The sequence below is a fragment of the Canis aureus genome, chromosome 26 (assembly GCF_053574225.1).
Source record: "Canis aureus isolate CA01 chromosome 26, VMU_Caureus_v.1.0, whole genome shotgun sequence".
Lineage (NCBI taxonomy): Eukaryota > Metazoa > Chordata > Mammalia > Carnivora > Canidae > Canis > Canis aureus.
In genome coordinates, this window is record NC_135636.1 from 5,478,083 (window position 1) to 5,498,498 (window position 20,416).

General features: G+C 40.5%; 1 protein-coding gene across 5 annotated transcripts in view; it reads right to left on the reverse strand.

Annotated features, from left to right (window-relative positions):
• The window catches only part of LOC144297811 (cystatin-13-like), a 21,532-nt gene continuing 1,116 nt past the window's right edge, over positions 1–20,416 (reverse strand). For 2 of the 5 annotated variants that reach the window (XM_077871939.1, XM_077871940.1), the window contains exons 2-4: positions 18,366–18,704; positions 3,759–3,872; positions 1–157 (exon numbers count right to left, since the gene is read on the reverse strand). In XM_077871939.1, coding sequence (XP_077728065.1) covers positions 74–157; positions 3,759–3,872; positions 18,366–18,593 — 426 coding nt within the window. In that variant the 5' untranslated portion in view covers positions 18,594–18,704 and the 3' untranslated portion in view covers positions 1–73. Of the gene's footprint in view, positions 158–3,180; positions 3,339–3,758; positions 3,873–18,365; positions 18,708–20,416 lie in introns of all 5 variants that reach the window. The other 3 variants (XM_077871938.1, XM_077871937.1, XR_013364667.1) reach the window with 2 other exon arrangements.

Here is a 20,416-nt window from a genome sequence, read left to right on the forward strand (position 1 = left end):
TTATTTAAATGTTTTGCAAGTGTATTTGCTTCTTTAAATGGAAGTGAGAGCAGTTGAATATGCTAGAAGATAATTAGACCTCTTCACAGTGTTTCTTCAGCATAGTGAACTCAAATTTCCAAGGTTTGGTTGCAACAATAAAGGTGCAAAAAAACATCTAAAAGAGACAAAAAGAATAATTAGCTTGTAAGAAATAAAAAAGAAAAATAAATAAACGGAAGTTTCTATTTCTGGGTTTCTTATTTCTAAACCAAATTTCAGAATTTGGTTTCAGGCTGTCTAAAATCAGCCTAAGCCAGCCATACCCCTGCAGTCCCTGGAGCTACTGTATCTGAGACCAGATGGGAGTGGAGCCAGCCTCACTCACCAGAATGAACCCCTCCCAATTCACCTCCCTGTGATCTGAAGCCATCATGTATAGCAGGAGCCCAGAAAATTGTTCTCAGAAATTCTCATCTCCAGCTTGGGCCTTCATCCAGCCACGGTGATTTCTCTGCAGCCTACTGAGATTGCATGCTGCATGGAGGGCCCAATGAGTCCTTCCCAAGAGAAGCAACCCAACAGGAATAATACAGAGTCCTGCACATCTTGGTGGGGCAGCAGATCAAGGTTGGCCAGAGACAAGAAGCAAAACTTGAAGCCAGGGAACTGAGGTTTCCCAAGACATGCAGAATGAGCAGAGAGAGTTTCAGGCTCTTGTGTGGGATGCATTCACTTATGTCCCTCCTCTCACTCCTAAAATTTGTATTCACTTAGAATAAAAATACAAATGAGAAATCCCTCACTATATCAATGAAAACATGGATGCAACATTAAATAGAATTGAAGTTATAGAAGATACAAATATTGAGGATCAGCTTGAGGAAGAAAATAGGACCAAGCTACCAGCAGTCTAGTCAAACCCTTGGTGAGTAATTCAACATCCAGGAACTCTGTCTACAAGGAAACAATAATAAAACAAATAGAGATAAAGAATATTTATTAAATCAATGTTCATAATAGCTAAAAGTTAGAAAAACTTAACCAATGCTCAGGGATTTGCTAAGTGAAATGTGGAACACCATTAAATGAAATCACATAGTTCCACTATATGATGCTTTCCAATATTTTACAGTTTTATAAATTCTTAGTTATTATTAAATGAAAATCTGAATTATAGAATAGTATACAGTAGGATCCCAACTACACAAAACTGCAGATATAAAATATAGGAAAACTAGTATAAAAATATATGGACAGTGGTAAACTTTACATAAGGGTATTAATAACTGATTTTAAGTGGTTTAAATTTTTGAAAGTTCTAAATTTTCTACATGTATCAAGCTAATAACTTTAAAATCATGTCAAGTTTTAAATTTATATTTCAAGGATCTCAGATGTTTGCCTTTTATTCCTTTCTAAATCCCAATAAATAACTAAAGAAAGCAGATAAGGTCAAATCTGCAGAAGCTCTATGAAACAGGAGGGGACATTTTCCAAGGACGGAGACAGAGAGGATTCTCTGCGTGATAAGAAGTGGATGCAATCAGGGTGACCAAGTCTACTGAATGCCAGTTGCTCCATGTAGAGGATGAGAACATAAGAGGAAACCAAGAGAGCAAACTGCCTCCAAACTCCACAAACCTTGAAGTCATACTTAACTCTTTTTACTCTCCATGGCCAATCAATCAGCAAATTCCAAGCCTTTCACAGACATCTAAAACCGAGTACTTCCTCCATCCTAACCAACATCATCTCTCATCTGATCTATTCCATTAGACTCCTAACAGATTCCTATTAATCCACTCCTGCCCCTATGCCGTCTTTTCTCCATGTGTCTCTCAGTGTCTGTACTTCTTCTATTCATACCTGGTGTATCTTGAAAGACCAATGACTTTTATGGGCTGTGTCAATGGGCACTCTCACCCTATGACCTCAACTCTCTGTGACAATGGGAACCCTGCTCTCTGACCTCCATAGATCACATCACTGGGCACCCTCTGGCTTCCAGTTGGGTTTGGCCAAGGGGAGATAGAGGAAGGAAGTGGGAAGCATGAGGAGTTGAGGTCAGGGGGTTCCAGTGGGTTGGCTGTGGCTCCTGACAGGGACCCTCTGGTTGCTCCAGAAAAAAAAAATATTAAAAAGCAAAGCCTAGAAGTGAAAACTTGGATGATCAGTAGGAAGCAACCAAGTGAAGTGGTGGGGAGATCACCTTTCACATACATCAGAATGAAAACATTTTAAGATTCAACCCCAAGTGCTGAGGGAAAATGAACAACCACACACATCACTATGGAAGATGTGCTGGTCCAACCACTTTGGAGAGTAAAACTGAGGTTGCAAGTCACATGTAGTGGCCCCAGGAGCGCTGAAGCTGCATGTGTAGCAGTATGGCAGCCCTACTCTAGAGGGTGCCCCCGGGGATAGCCCCAAACCTGCTCAGTCAGCATGCATCCAAACTGTCACTGCTGCATTGTGGTTAAGAGTGAAATTTTAAGACAACCACAGTATCCAAAATAGTGAGATGGTCAAATACAACATAATACAGTCATATAAGAGCTTAATATGCAGTAACAAAAACAATTTTGGCTGATTTCTATACACCTTAAATGGCCCAAGAAATCACTTGGCATAAATAAATAATAACAGATTGTACCAACATAATAAATCTCATAACAAGAGAAAGTTCCAAAATGTACGTAAATTTTGAAAAACACACAAAACTCTGCATGCACAAATTTAAAAAAATTTTTAATGGGTAAGAACACATTTTTTTCAGTGTAGAGAATATTTACTATGGAGTATTTGGGGATCAACACTTGTGGAAAGTGGATGGGATATTCCACAGCTTGGTTTTACAAGTTATAGGCCTAATGGCAGAGGGAAGATGGGGGTAGTGACAGGTACAGGGAGAAGCTTTCGCATTTTCTTCAACAAGGAGTGATGGTAATGGAGGTGGGCGGGTAAGAACACTTCTCAACAATTTGAGTGTTTATATTTGAGAGGGAGAAGTGGAATGCATGTTTAACATTTTACTTGTTGAAATAAACATTTAAATTAATGTAATAAAATGATTACAGTTATAATATCAAGTTCATGGTTATTTGATATATCATTCTTAGTATCTACCAGAACTTTTAAAATATTACTTCATTAAAATCTAGTAATTTATAATAATAGCAATTTATAATAACAACTTACTCTCTAGATGTAGCCATCCATTCATGTTTGGTATTCTGCTGTGGTGCCTACTATTCATCAGAATATGAAGATGTATTTTATTTGCACATGTATGGGCAATTTTCAGGAACCACTAATCTGCCATTATTTTTGCTTAGCCATATCTCATGCCAGCCAGCCTTAGGTATTCACCAAACAGGTGAAGAAAATTCAAAAGACACAGAAATATACATACTTGTAAATGCAGTTTCAACTATGAAAGAGAAAAATTAGAAGTAACTTTATGAAAAGATCATAAAGACAAATTTGAACAAGGGAAAGGAAAATTACTTCTGTCTAGCCCAGATTGCAGGATAGTGAGAAACAATGAATGGGTGTTGCTTTAAGCCACTAAGTGTTATGTGTGTTTTGGCAGGGGTGAAGAGTACCAGCAAAAACTGATAGAAACAGTTTATGTCTGTGTCTGGAATCTGGCTATATGATCAGAATATGGTTTAAAAGGAGACAAGAAAATCAAAGCAGGATTGGTCCTATTGGTTTTCTCTGTCTAGTATGCAGATCTGACCAGGCCATCCACTGCCTCCACCTGAGGCACATACCTTTTGGATTTGGGGATCCTTTTGTAATAGGCAATATTCATTTTCTCCTGAAATTTTCTTGCACATTGTTCGGGCAATTTTGACCTCAAGAAAGTAGTCTAAACTCTCTGTGACCTGTCAAGGAGTAATTTAGAAATTAGATATCATAAACGAATGTATGATACCAACTGTCATCTCTGATAAATAAACATATCCTGCTTAGGGCAAAGAATGCCTCCCCATCTCCCTCCCTAGTTTCCTTGCCAGAAATTTTGAGGTAACAGGAGGGGATGAGTTCTTACCTTGATATCTCTCCCTCTATCTGCCTATTTGTCTCACATCATGGTATTGAATGTTGAATAGTGACAACTGTTCCCAAGATAAAGGAAGAAAAATCCCCAAATAATGTTTTCCTGTGAAAGGTAATGGTGTGCTTATAGAGCTTGGGAAATAAGCTGCAGAGTCTAAACATCTTCATACTTATTCAATAGATTTGGGAGAAGAAATGATATCTAATAACTGAAATTTGTTTGGAGGGTATTGCTTCTCTCTTTAGCTTCCCTCCTTGGCAATTTTAGCAATCCAACCCTATTCCACATGATCCACTCTCCTGAATCCCTGATTGCAGGGCCTCTTCCTTGCAGACCCCCCACTGGCCTCTGTATTTCAGAGGTTTCCTGGGGAAATAGAAATGCACAATGGCAAATAGAAACTATTAATTATTTAAAAATGAGAACAATATAAGATTTTGTAACTTAAGGGAGAGACGGTATTAAAATTACCAAGTTAAACACATTCACTGACCCTAGAAGAGTAAGACATCATCTCAAAAGCATAGTAAACATTTTGAACATCCTAGGGAAGTTGCCTGGGCATTAAACAAAATGGTCAGCAGAATTCTAAGTAGTTTTTTGAATATCATATATACTTAAAATTTTTTCAGTTATTTATGTAAGTGTATATAAAGTGTCTAGAATGACAGAGCCAACTGTTTCCAGGGTGCTCTCAGGAAGTGAAGAGTGAGATTGGAAATGCAGGAAATTGAGTCTTTGCTACCATTTTTCAGCTCAACAACTTCCAGACATACTCTTAGAAGTTTTTTTTATGACTAGATAACAAATTTCTCAAACTCAGCGCTATTGACATTTGGGGCTGGATCAGTCTTTGTGGTGAGGGCTGTCCTGGGTGCTATAGGGGATGCAGTAACAGTGTCCCTAGCCTCTGCCCACTAGGTGTGTATAGTGGCCTTCTCTGATTGCGATGACCAAAAATCCCTCCAATTATTGCCAAAAATTTCCTGCCAAGCAAAATCCATGCCCATTTGAGAACCATTGCTTTACATTTGAGTAATACTTCCAAGTTAAAATTATCATAAAAAGAATAATACTGAATCAGATTCAACCACCACCACTGACCACCAGCCCTAGCTTGATCCCGGATTGCCCAGAAAAGGGAAAGGAATGGGGATCCTGGCTGCTGAGGCAGCCATTCACTGCTTTCACAGACAGGCCCTTCTGACTCTCCTGACCTTCTGTGACCTCTTTAGTCTTTCTGCAATGTCCCACCACTTGCACTCCATCCATTCCACTCAGTTAAAATGTGTGCTCATTCACTGTAGGCAGCCTTAGCTCTTCTCCATACCAGTTGTGTGCTGTGGAAAAATTATTAAACCACTCTGGCCCCATTTCCTCTTTAAGGTGGAAGAAAATAGCTCCTACATAATGAGTTGTGAGATCTGAATGAGCATATGAAAAGCAACCAGGTCTGGCATAAAGTAGACTGTATATACAGCTGACCCTTGAACAATGTGTTCAAGGCAAAAAGTTCAAAGCAATGTGTAACAAGGAGTTACAGGCACAATCAAAGATCTAAGTGGAGCTTTTGACTATAAAAAACTTAACTACCAATAGCCTACTGTTGACCAGAAGTATGCATATATTCTTGAAATAAAGTAAACTAGAGAAAATAAATTTTTAAAGAAATTATAAGAGAAAATACATTTATAGTACTGCACTGTATTTCTTGAAAGAAATTAGCATATAGTCAGACCTACAGTTCTCATTTTTACCATCATTCACCTTGCACAAAATCTGCAGCAAAGACTTAGTCAACTATGAACTAAAGCAAGTAGCAAACATTTTCTTCAACGGGAGAGTATTTAGGCTCAGAACATATAATCTTGTTATTGCAGCACAAAGGTGGCCCTAGACTGCACTCATAACATAGGTGGCAATGTTCTAATAAAACTTTATTTATAGACATAGAAATTTAAATTTTATGTAATTTTCATGTTATGAAATATTCTTTTTTTTAAATTTCTTATAACCATTCTTAGTTCATGGTGCATACAAAATAAGAAGCAAGCCAGACTTGGCTGCAGGCTATAATTTTCTAACTCCTGATACAATCTTTGTATTTTAAGTTAAATCAACCAATAAGATATACCTATTCTCTTTATATAAAGCTTGTGTATGTGTTACTAAGTTTAATCTGAATTATCACCAAGCATTTTTCTTTTTCTTTTTGTTTTGTTTTCAGTTAATTTTGTTTGGAGGGGATGTTTCATTCTTCCTTACTCTTTTCTTCAGTGTGTTTTCCAGTGGTATGTAGATGGAATGTCAAGGAATTTTAAATACTTCTGTTTAGCCTCTTTTCAAACCTATTTCTACCTCATTCTTTTGAATGACACACTTTCTGGCCTGAGGTGTCCAGTACCCAAGAAACACAAACAACATAACCAAGATTAGAGGGACCCAAGGCCTGTGAGTGTGGAGGAGAGCCAAGAGGCCAAATGCCCCAGGGGATGAAGCGGTCAAATGAGCCTCCTCTCCTAACTCCTTAATTCCTAACTCAGGTTCCTGATGACATGGAGGAATGGAAAGCAAGGTGAAAGGGCAGACAGTAGAGAGGAGATGGTGGAAGGAGGAAGAGAAGCACAAGACTGTCCCTGTACTCCATGTCATTCTGATGTTGCACGGTAGCCTCCATTCTCCGTCAGCCCCCTCTCTTCCCTTCCTTAAATTCCAGCCAGACTGGCTGAATCCCTTTTCCTTCTGGGCACCTACTGATTCTTCTATGGGATCCCCCCAAACTACAGTCCCATCAACTTTCTTGGGAAACATAATTGGTGCAACACTATCTTCTACAACATGGTCCACATTCCAATTCCTCCAATTACCCCAATAATGTCATTGATAGTTTTCTTTTTAAATCCAGGAGATAATACAAAATCATATATTGGATTTAGTTGTCACATTTCATACCTGAGCTTTCTTTTTCTTTATTTATATTTATTTTTAATTTTTTATGATTTTGTATATTTTTTATTGGAGTTCGATTTGCCAACATATAACACCCAGTGCTCATCCCAGCAAGTGCCCCCCTCACTGCCCATCACCCAGTTACCCCATCCCCCTGCCCACCTCCCCTTTCACTACCCCTTGTTCATTTCCCAGTTAAGAGTCTCTCATTTCTGTCACCTCTAATATTTCGCACTCATTTTGTCTCCTTTCCCATATAATCCCTTTCACTATTTTTTATATTCCCCCTATGAATGAAACCATATAATGTTTGTCCTTCTCCAATTGACTTACTTCACTCAGCATAATACCCTCCAGTTCTATCCATGTCAAAGCAAATGCTGGGTATTAGTCCTTTCTAATGGCTGAATAATATTCCATTGTGTATATAGACCACATCTTCTTTATCCATTCATCTTTCGATGGACACCGAGGCTTCTTCCACACTTTGGCTATCGTGGACATTGCTCCTAAAACTATTGAGGTACAGGCATCTCACCTTTTCACTGCATCTGTATCTTTGGGGTAAATCTCCGGTAGTGCAATTGCTGGGTTGCAGGGTAACTCTACTTTTAACTCTTTGAGGACCACCACACAGTTTTCCAGAGTGGCTGTACCAGGTCACATTCACACCAACAGTGCAAGAGTGCTCCCCTTTCTTCACATCCTCTCCAACATTTATTGTTTCCTTTCTTGTTAATTTTCACCATTCTCAGCGGTGTGAGTTGGTATCTCATTGTAGTTTTGATGTGTATTTCCTTGATGGCAAGTGATGTGGAGCATTTTCTCATGTGCTTGTTGGCCATGTTTATGTCTTCCTCTGTGAAATTTCTGTTCATGTCTTTTGCCCATTTCAGGATTGGATTGTTTGTTTCTTTGCTATTGAATTTGATAAGTTCTTTATAGATCTTGGAAACTAGCCCTTTATCTGATATGTGATTTGCAAATATCTTCTCCCATTCTGTAGGTTGTTTTTTAGTTTTGTTGACTGTTTCTTTTGCAGTGCAGAAGCTTTTTATCTTGATGAAGTCCCAATAATTCATTTTTGCTTATGTTTCCCTTGCCTTCATAGATGTATCTTGCAAGAAGTTGCTGATGTCAGATTGAAAAAGAGTGTTGCCTGTGTTCTCCTCCTGGATTTTGATGGATTCTTGACAAACATTTAGATCTTTCATCCATTTTGAGTTTATCTTTGTGTATGGTGTAAGAGAGCAATAAGTTAGGCAACCTAAAAGAAATGGATCCATATCTGGAAAATGACTAATTATGAAAACTGGAACAGGAAGAAATAGAAAACCTGAACAGGCCAAAAACCAGGGAGGAAATTGAAGCAGTCATCAAACACCTCCCAAGACACAAAAGTCCAGGGCCAGATGGCTTCCCAGGGGAATTCTATCAAATGTTTAAAGAAGAATTAATACCCATTCTACTAAAGCTGCTAAAAAGATAGAAAGGGATGGAGTACTTCCAAACTTGTTTTATGAGGCCAGCATCACCTTAATTCCAAAATCAGACAAAGACACCACCAAAAAGGAAAATTATACACCAGTATTGCTGATGAACACAGACGCAAATATTCTCAACATGATACTAGCCAATAGGATCCAACAGTACATTAAGAAGATTAATCACCATGACCAAGTGGGGTTTATCCCCGGGATGCAAGTTTGGTTCAACACACAAAACAATCAATGTGATAGCTTCAGTATCTTCAAAGCCATCTATCAAAAGCTCAGAGCAAATATCATTCTCAATGGGGAGAAACTGAGAGCCTTTCCCCTAAGATCAGGAACAAGTCAGGGATGTCCACTTTCACCACTGTTATTCAACATGGTACTAGAAATCCTAGCCTCAGCAATCAGACAACAAAAAGAAATAAAAGACATTCAAATTGGCAAAAGAGAAGTCAAACTCTCCTTCACAAATGACATGATACTGTACATAGAAAACCCAAAAGACTCCACCCCAAGATGGCTAGAGCTCATACAGCATTTGGGCAGTGTGGCAGGATACAAAATAAATACCCAGAAACCAGTGGCATTTTTATCCACTAACAATGAGACTGAAGAAAGAGAAAGTAAGGAGTCAATCCCACTTACAATTGCACCCAAAAGCATAAGATACCTAGGAATGAACCTAACCAAAGAGGTAAAGGATCTATACATTAAAAACCACAGAAAGACATTGATGAAGACATAAAGAGATGGAAAAACATTCCATGATGATGAACTGGAAGGAGTAATATTGTGAAAATGTCAGTGCTACACACGGCATTTTACACATTCAATGCAATCACTACCAAAATACCATGGACTTTCTTCAGATAATTGGAACAAATGCAAAATTCTCATCCTAAGATTTGTGTGGAATCAGAAAAGATCCCAAATAGCCAGGGGAATATTGAAAAAAGAAAACCAGAGCCAGGGGCATCACAATGCCAGATTTCAAGTTGTACTACAAAGCTGTGATCACCAAGACAATGTGATACTGTCATAAAAACAGACCCATAGATCAATGGAACAGAACAAAGAACCCAGAAATGGGCCCTCAATTCTATTGTTCACTAATATTTGATAAAGCAGGAAAGCCTATCCACTGGAAAAAGGACAGTCTCTTCAATAAATGGTGCTGGGAAAATTGGACAGCCACATGCAGAAGAATGAAACTGGACCATTCTCTTACACGATACACAAAGATAAACTCAAAATGAATGAAAGGTCTTCTTTTAAAAGTGTGAATGAAAGATCTAAATGTGAGACAGGATTCCATCAAAATCCAGGAGGAGAACACAGGCAACACCCTTTTTGAGCTTGGCCACAGCAACTTCTTACAAGATACATCTATGAAGGAAAGGGAAACAAAACAAAACAAAAAAGAACTATTGGCTCTTCATCAAGATAAAAAGCTTTTGCACAGCAAAAGAAACAGTCAACAAAACTAAAAGACAACCTACAGAATGGGAGAAGATATTTGCAAATGACGTATCAGATAAAGGGCTAGTCTCCAATATCTATAAAGAACTTATGAAACTCAACACCAAAGAGACAAACAATCCAATCCTGAAATGGGCAAAAGACAGGAACAGAAATTTCACAGAGAATTGAGGAGGGGCAAGGTGGCGGAAGAGTGGGGTCTCCAAATCACCTGTCCCCACCAAATTACCTAGATAACCTTCAAATCTTCCTGAAAATCTACGAATTTGGCCTGAGATTTAAAGAGAGACCAGCTGGAACGCTACAGTGAGAAGAGTTCGCACTTCTATCAAAGTAGGAAGACGGGGAAAAGGAAATAAAGAAACAAAGGCATCCAAGGGGGAGGGGCCCCACGAGGAGCCGGGCTGAGGCCAGGGCGAGTGTCCCCAGGACAGGAGAGCCCCGTCCCGGAGGAGCAGGAGCTGCACCAACCTTCCCGGGCGGAAAGGGGCTCCCAGGGAGGTGGAGCAGGACCCAGGAGGGCGGGGATGCCCTCGGGCTCCCTGGGACAGTAACAGACACCTGCGCCCCGGGAGAGTGCGCCGAGCTCCCTAAGGGCTGCAGCGCGCACGGAGGACCCGGAGCAGCTCGGAGGGGCTCGGGGGCTGCTCCGCGGAGGGGGCCGCGGCCCGGGAGCGCGAATCCAACAGCGCAGGCCCCGGAACACAGGGCGCCGGGACACAGCCCAGGATCCGGCCTCCCCCGGGACAGGCAGAGGCCGGGAGGGCCCAGGACCGCAAGAACGCTCCTGCCCCAGCTGAGCAGATCAGCAGCCCCGCCCCCCAGAGCCTCCAGGCCCTGCAAACAGAGATCTCGATAGTTACTGAGGGGGCTGAATCCAGGTTTCCAGAGCTGGCCCCACCACTGCGGCTATTCCTCCAGGGGCCTCAGGGGGTAAACAACCCCCACTGAGCCCTGCACCAGGCAGGGGGCAGAGCAGCTCCCCCAAGTGCTAACACCTGAAAATCAGCACAGCAGGCCCCTCCCCCAGAAGACCAGCTAGACGGATAAGTTCCAGGGGAAGTCAAGGGACTTAAAGTATACAGAAACAGAAGATACTCCCTCATGTTTTTTTTCTTTTTGATTTCTGTTTGCTTCCTCCATCCTTTTATTCCCTTTCTTTCTTTTTCTTTCTCATTTTCTTCTCTTTTTTCTTTTGTCTTTTTCTATTTTCTGTCATTCTTTCTCTCCTCTCTTTTTCTCCTTTTCCCAATACAACTTGTTTTTGGCCACTCTGCACTGAGCAAAATGACTAGAAGGAAAACCTCACCGCAAAGGAAAGAATCAGAAACAGTCCTCTCTCCAACAGAGCTACAAAATCTGGATTACAATTCAATGTCAGAAAGCCAATTCAGAAGCACTATTATAAAGCCACTGGTGGCTCTAGAAAAAAGCATAAAGGACTCAAGAACTTCATGACTGCAGAATTTAGGTCCAATCATGAAGTAATTAAAAATCAATTGAATGAGATGAAATCCAAACTAGAAGTCCTAACGACGAGGATTAACGAGATGGAAGAACAAGTGAGTGACATAGAAGACAAGTAGATGGCAAAGAGGGAAACTGAGGAAAAAAGACACAGACAATTAAAAGACCATGAAGATAGATTAAGGGAACTAAACGACAGCCTGAGGAAGAAAAACCTACGTTTAATTGGGGTTCCCGAGGGCGCCAAAAAGGGACAGAGGGCAAGAATATGTATTTGAAAAAATCATAGCTGAACACTTTCCTAATCTGGGAAGGAAAACAGGCATTCAAATCCAGGAAATAGAGAGATCCCCCCCTAAAATCAATAAAAACCGTTCAACACCTCGACATTTAAAAGTGAAGCTTGCAAATTCCAAAGATAAAGAGAAGATCCTTAAAGCAGCAAGAGACAAGAAATCCCTGACTTTTGTGGGGAAGAATATTAGGGTAACAGCAGACCTCTCCACAGAGACCTGGCAGGCCAGAAAGGGCTGGCAGGTTATATTCAGGGTCCTAAATGAGAAGAACATGCAACAAAGAATACTTTATCCAGCAAGGCTCTCATTCAAAATGGAAGGAGAGATAAAGAGCTTCCAAGACAGGCAGGAACTGAAAGAATATGTGACCTCCAAACCTGCTCTGCAAGAAAATTTAAGGGGGACTCTTAAAATTCCCCTTTAAGAAGAAGTTCAGTGGAACAATCCACAAAAACAAGGACTGAATAGATATCATGATGACACTAAACTCATATCTGTCGATAGTAACTCTGAACGTGAACAGGCTTAATGACCCCATCAAAAGGCACAGGGTTTCAGACTGGATAAAAAAGCAGGACCCATCTATTTGCTGTCTACAAGAGACTCATTTTAGACAGAAGGACACCTACAGCCTAAAAATAAAAGGTTGGAGAACCATTTACCATTCAAATGATCCTCAAAAGAAAGCAGGGGTAGCCATCCTTATATCAGATAAACTAAAACTTACCCCCGAAGACTGTAGTGAGAGATGAAGAGGGACACTATATCATACTTAAAGGATCTATCCAACAAGAGGACTTAACAATCCTCAATATATATGCCCCGAATGTGGGAGATCACAAATATATAAATCATTTAATAACCAAAGTGAAGAAATACTTAGATAATAATACAATTATACTTGGTGACTTCAATCTAGCTCTTTCTACCCTCGATAGGTCTTCTAAGCACAATATCTCCAAAGAAATGAGCTTTAAATGATACACTGGACCAGATGGATTTCACAGATATCTACAGAACTTTTCATGCAAACTCAACTGAATACACATTCTTCTCAAGTGCACATGGAACTTTCTCCAGAATAGACCACATACTGGGTCACAAATCAGGTCTGAACCGATACCAAAAGATTGGGATCGTCCCCTGCATATTCTCAGACCATAATGCCTTGAAATTAGAACTAAATCACAACAAGAAGTTTGGAAGGACCTCAAACAGTGCAGGTTAAGGCCCATCCTGCTAAAAGATGAAAGGGTCAACCAGGAAATTAGGAAAGATTTAAAAAGATTCATGGAAACTAATGAGAATGAAGATACAACCGTTCAAAATCTTTGGGATGCAGCAAAAGCAGTCCTAAGGGGGAAATACATCGCAATACAAGCATCCATTCAAAAACTGGAAAGAACTCAAATACAAAAGCTAACCTTACACATAAAGGAGCTAGAGAAAAAACAGCAGATAGATCCTACACCCAGCAGAAGAAGAGAGCTAATTAATATTTGAGCAGAACTCAACAAAATCGAGACCAGAAGAACTGTGGAACAGATCAACAGAACCAGGAGTTGGTTCTTTGAAAGAATTAATAAGATAGATAAACCATTAGCCAGCCTTATTAAAAAGAAGAGGGAGAAGACTCAAATTAATAAAATCGTGAATGAGAAAGGAGAGATCACTACCAACACCAAGGAAATACAAGCGATTTTAAAAACATATTATGAACATGTATATGCCAATAAATTAGGCAATCTAAAAGAAATGGACGCATTCCTGGAAAGCCACAAACTACCAAAACTGGACCAGGAAGAAATAGAAAACCTGAATAGGCCAATAACCAGGGAGGAAATTGAAGCAGTCATCAAAAACCTCCCAAGACACAAGAGTCCAGGGTCAGATGGCTTCCCCGGGGAATTCTATCAAACATTTAAGGAAGAAATCATACCTATTCTACTAAAGCTGCTTGGAAAGATAGAAAGAGATGGAGTACTTCCAAATTCATTCTATGAGGCCAGCATCACCTTAATTCCAAAACCAGACAAAGACCCCACCAAAAAGGAGAATTACAGACCAATATCCCTGATGAACATGGATGCAAAAATTCTCAACAAGATACTAGCCAATAGGATCCAATAGTACATTAAGAAAAGTATTCACCATGACCAAGTAGGATTTATCCTCGGGACACAAGGCTGGTTCAACACTTGTAAAACAATCAATGTGATTCATCATATCAGCAAGAGAAAAACCAAGAAACATATGATCCTCTCATTAGATGCAGAGAAAGCATTTGACAAAATACAGCATCCATTCCTGATCAAAACTCTTCACAGCGTAGGGATAGAGGGAACATTCCTCGACATCTTAAAAGTCATCTACGAAAAGCCCACAGCAAATATCATTTTCAACGGGGAAGCATTTTCAAAGGGGAGCCTTTCCCCTAAGATCAGGAACAAGACAGGGATGTCCACTCTCACCACTGCTATTCAACATAGTACTGGAAGTCCTAGCCTCAGCAATAAGGTAACAAAAAGACATTAAAGGCATTCAAATTGGCAAAGAAGAAGTCAAACTCTCCCACTTCGCCGATGATATGATACTCTACATAGAAAACGCAAAAGCCTCCACCCCAAGATTGCTAGAACTCATACAGCAATTTGGTAGTGTGGCAGGATACAAAATCAATGCCCAGAAATTAATGGCATTTCTATACACTAACAATGAGACTGAAGAAAGAGAAATTAAGGAGTCAATCCCATTTACAATTGCACCCAAAAGCATAAGATACCTAGGAATAAACCTCACCAAAGATGTAAAGGATCTATACCCTAAAAACTATAGAACACTTCTGAAAGAAATTGAGGAAGACACAAAGAGATGGAAAAATAGTCCATGCTCATGGATTGGCAGAATTAATATTGTGAAAATGTCAATGTTACCCAGGGCAATTTACACGTTTAATGCAAAATATCAAAATAACATGGACTTTCTTCAGAGAGTTAGAACAAATTATTTTAAGATTTGTGTGGAATCTGAAAATACCCCGAATAGCCAGGGGAATATTAATAAAGGAAACCATATCTGGGGGCATCACAATGCCAGATTTCAGGTTGTACTACAAAGCTGTGGTCATCAAGACAGTGTGGTACTGGCACAAAAACAGACACATAGATCAATGGAACAGAATAGGGAACCCAGAAGTGGACCCTGAACCCTATGTTCAACTAATGTTCGACAAAGGAGGAAAGACTATCCACTGGAAGAAAGACACTCTTCAATAAATGGTGCTGGAAAATTGGACATCCACATGCAGACGAATGAAACTAGGCCACTCTCTTGCACCATACACAAAGATAAACTCAAAATGGATGAAAGATCTAAATGTGAGACAAGATTCCATCAAAATCCTAGAGGAGAACACAGGCAACACCCTTTTTGAACTTGGCCACAGTAACTTCTTGCAAGATACATCCACGAAGGCAAAAGAAACAAAAGCAAAAATGAACTATTGGGACTTCGTCAAGATAAGAAGCTTTTGCACAGCAAAGGATACAGTCAACAAAACTAAAGACAACCTACAGAATGGGAGATGATATTTGCAAATGATGTATCAGATAAAGGGCTAGTTTCCAAGATCTATAAAGAACTTATTAAACTCAACAGCAAAGAACAAACAATCCAATCACGAAATGGGCAAAAGACATGAAGAGAAATCTCACAGCGGAAGACATAGACATGCCAACACGCACATGAGAAAATGCTCTGCATCACTTGCCATCAGGGAAATACAAATCAAAACCACAATGAGATACCATGTCACACCAGTGAGACGGGGAAAATTAACAAGGCAGGAAACCACAAATGTTGGAGAGGCTGTGGAGAAAAGGGAACCCTCTTACACTGTTGGTGGGAATGTTAACTCGAGCAGCCACTCTGGAAAAGTGTGTGGAGGTTCCTCAAAGAGTTAAAAATAGACCTGCCCTACGACCCAGCAATTGCACTGTTGGGGATTTACCCCAAAGATTGAGATGCAGTGAAACGCCGGGACACCTGCATCCCGATGTTTCTAGCAGCAATGGCCACAATAGCCAAACTGTGGAAGGAGCCTCGGTGTCCATCGAAAGATGAATGGATAAAGAAGATGTGGTTTATGTATACAATGGAATATTCCTCAGCCATTAGAAATGACAAATACCCACCATTTGCTTCAACGTGGATGGAACTGGAGGGTATTATGCTGAGTGAAGTAAGTCAATCGGAGAAGGACAAACAGTGTATGTTCTCATTCATTTAGGGAATATAAACAGTGAAAGGTAATATAAGGGAAGGGAGATGAAATGTGTGGGAAATATCAAAAAGGGAGACAGAACATAAAGACTCCTAACTCTGGGAAATGAACTAGGGGTGCTGGAAGGGGAGGTGGGCGGGGGGTGGGGGTGAGTGGGTGACGGGCACTGAGGGGGCCACTTGACGGGATGAGCACTGGGTGTTATTCTGTATGTTGGCAAATTGAACACCAATAAAAATAAATTTATTAAAAAAAAGAAATTTCACAGAGGAATATATAGACGTGGCCAACAAGCACATGAGAAAATGCTCTGCATCACTGGCCATCAGGGTAATACAAATCATAACCACAACGAGATACCACCTGACACCAGTGACAATGGGGAAATTAACGAGACAGGGAACAACAAATGTTGTAGAGGATGTGGAGAAAGGGGAGCATTCTTGCACTGTTGGTGTGAATGTGACCTGGTGCAGCCACTCTGGAAAACTGTGTGGAGGTTCCTCAAAGAGTTAAAATTAGATCTGCCCAGGAAAGGACTAATTAGAAAGGACTAATATCCAGCATTTGCTTCGACATGGATGGATCTGTAGGGTATTATGCTGAGTGAAATAAGTCATTTGGAGAAGGACAAACATTATATGGTCTCATTCTTTTGGGGAATATAAAAATTAGTGAAAGGGAATAGAAGGAGAGGAGAGAAAATGAGTGAAAATATCAGTGACGGTGCAAAACATGAGAGACACCTAACTCTGGCAAATGAACAAGGGGTAGTAGAAGGGAGGTGGGTGGGGGTTGGGGTGACTGGGTGATGAGCAGTGCGGGGGGCACTTGGTGGGATGAGCACTGGATATTATGCTATATGTTGGCAAATTAAACTCCAATAAAAAAATTTTTTTAAAAGAAATCTGAGAAAAAAAATAATTGGAGTCAATCCCATTTACAATTGCACCCAAAAGCATAAGATACCTAGGAATAAACCTAATCAAAGAGGTAAAGGATCTATGCCCTAAAAACTGCAGTACACTTCTGAAGGACATTGAGGAAGACACAAAGAGATGGAAAAACATTCCATGCTCACGATTGGAAGTATTAATATTGTGAAAATGTCTATGCTCCCCAGGCAATTTACAAGTTCAATGCAATCCCTATAAAAATACCATGGACTTTCTGCAGAGAGTTGGAACAAATCATCCTCAGATTTGTATGGAATCAGAAAATATGCCAAATAGTCGGGAATATTGTAATAGTAAACCAGAGCTGGGGCATCACAATGCCAGACTTCAAGTTGTACTACAATTGTGGTCATCAAGACAGTGTGGTCCTGGCAGAAAAACAGACACACAGATCAATGGAGCAGAATAGAGAATTCTGAAATGGGCCCTCTATGGTCAACTAATATTTGACAAAGCAGAAAATACTATCCACTGGAAAAAGGACAGTCTCTTCAACAAATGGCCTGGGAAATTTGGACAGCCTCGTGTAGAAGAATCTTACATGTCTTTTAATCAGGCCATTTCCTTGCTTTTCCTCTTTCATGACACTGATAATTTTAAGAGGTCTTACAGAATGCTCCATAATATGGATATGTCTAACTGTTCCTTGTGATTACCTTTAAGGGATTGATTTCAGACAATGATACCATACACTAGTGACGCTGTGTCCTTTCTGTGACCTCACATCAGGGGCACATGATGTTAGTTTGTCCCAGTATTGTTCACAAACATTTAATGAACAAAGTCTTGGCCAGGTGTCCTGATCGTAAGGGTATCTTTTCCCTGTTGTAATTAATTAATGAAAGAATCCCTGCAAGCAATTTGTCCCCCACCACTTTCCCACCCCAGGGATTGTAGGATTCATTGATGATGTTTGCCTGAAGTAGTTATTGCCATGATGATTTACTCCTTACACAATCTTTTACATCTATAGGTAGCTGTTTTTTTCTGTAAAAAGCCTTCCATTTCTTTTTTCAGTGAAAGCTGGACTTGCACTTCCTTTGCTTTTTCATTGTGTTATAATCCATAACAGTAATGACTCATTTTGATATCAGCCCAAACTGTCCCAAATTTGTCCCTTTCAATAGCCCTTCTTGGGCTCTCACCTATGCTTTCTGATATGACTGTAATCAATATTAAGTTATTATGATCTTTATTTTATGTTTCATCCCAGAATAAGAAAGGATGAAGTGTAACTAATTTTCCTCCAGAAACCCCTAAAATAAAAGTAATATATATTTGGTTAAAGGCATCTCTTAGCTATTTTCCACTCCCTGGTGTCTGTGCCCTCCATGAATAATGGGCCCCTGTATGACTGCATCTTGAAGAGAAAGAAGAGAGAGCATGCTCACTGACCTGCTCCTGGGATTTCAAGACCTTTATGACCTTGAAGATGTACTTGTCTTTGCTGGCCTTGTTATACTCTTTCATGGCATACCATAGCGCCTGCTGCACATAGACATAAGTTTCAGGAATGTCTTGGAACGTCCTCACCACCTTTGACCTGCCCCAGGCATGGATACCTCTGGACACAAGGGTCACAGTGGCTACCAGGAGCAGCAGACTCAGGCAGGGTCTGGCCATGGCACCTCAGCCAAGGGGGTACAGGTCTTGTTCCTTCTGTCCTTACAGGACTATAGTAGGACATGGGCTGGTCTGGCTGTGCTGCTTCTGCACCCCCACGTCTTCCTGGCACTGCTAGGGATAAAAGGGGGAGAACTTCTGTTAGCTTTATGTCCTATGAGATTCTCTCTCTCCTTCCCCATAGAGAAGTGGAGTAATAAATCAGCAGTCACAATTCAGAGCATTTTCTCCTACTGGCTGTTCCTTTCTGGAAGGAATGCATGCCTCCACACACTCGCTGTCCTTTCCTTCCCCTTCCCTACCAAGTGACCCCAGCCTCCTTGTCTGCGAGGTCCCTCTCACATCCAGTGCAGGGGCCTATCTCTATCAGTTCTCAGTGCACAGAAAGGCACAAATTCTGCAACAGAAGCACGTCACAGGAAGAACACTGGTGTCAAAACTTCTTATTTGTTTCCTCTTCAGAAGCATGTATGAAAATCCTCAGCCAAGCCTTTGTCTGGCTTCAAAACTGCCCCCCTGTGTCTCCCCCATTTCCAGTCAGACTCATTAGCAATCACACTGGGATCTGTTTATGGAGTATTATTGAGTCTTGCCAGACCCTATAATAAGAATATCACATATTTCTCTTCTTTAATTATCCCCCTTGGGGCCACATAAGGAATAGCCCCTTTTACACAGGAGGAAGATAGGACTCACAAAGGGGTCAAGTAAAGCCTCAGGCTACCTGACTTAGTGTAGGAGCTTCACCTCATTTCCTGAAACACACCTTCAGACCTACCTCAATCTAACAGAGGAGTATGTGTAGATTACAGCTTGTAACAATTGCTTTTGAGGAGATTTGATTCTCTTATAGAAGGTGAATCAAGATGTAGCTCCTGAGACAGAGCCACAACAGTTAGTGTGTTAAGTATAGATAATGAAGAAGCAAATAGCCCGAGGGATGTAGGGGCCAAGGGCAGGCCACCTCAAAAGGAACTACTTTGGCATGAAGATTATTTTGATTTAAAAAAAAAAACAATTGGGATCCCTGGGTGGCGCAGCGGTTTGGCGCCTGCCTTTGGCCCAGGGCATGATCCTGGAGACCCGAGATCGAATCCCACGTCGGGCTCCCGGTGCATGGAGCCTGCTTCTCCCTCTGCCTGTCTCTCTGCCTCATTCTCTCTCTCTCTCTGTGAGTATCACAAATAAATAAAAATTAAAAAAAAAATAAAAAAAAAACAATCAAAACCCAGCAGATTCAGGAAAAGTTCTATACCTCTTCCCTTCCCCTAACCTAAAAAAATTTAGATAGAGAGCCTGCTCCAGGAAGATATCTATCACCACAGACAACCACATTATACTGTCAACAAAGTATAGCAGACAGGAGAAACCTAGCAAAGTCCCCTCTGGGTCCCATTGTTTCATTGGGGCCAATTTTTTTTTGTTTTGTTTTACTTTTATTTTTATTTTTTTTAAATAATAAATTTATTTTTTATTGGTGTTCAATTTGCCAACATACAGAATAACACCCAGTGCTCATCCCGTCAAGTGCACCCTTCAGTGCCCGTCACCCATTCTCCCCCACCCCCTGCCCTCCTCTCCTTCCACCACCCCTAGTTCGTTTTCCAGAGTTAGGAGTCTTTATGTTCTGTCTCCCTTTATATATACAATGGAATATTACTCAGCTATTAGAAATGACAAATACCCACCATTTGCTTCAACGTGGATGGAACTGGAGGGTATTATGCTGAGTGAAATAAGTCAATCGGAGAAGGACAAACATTCATTTGGGGAATATAAATAATAGTGAAAGGGGCCAATTTGTTTACCCAAACATCAATTCT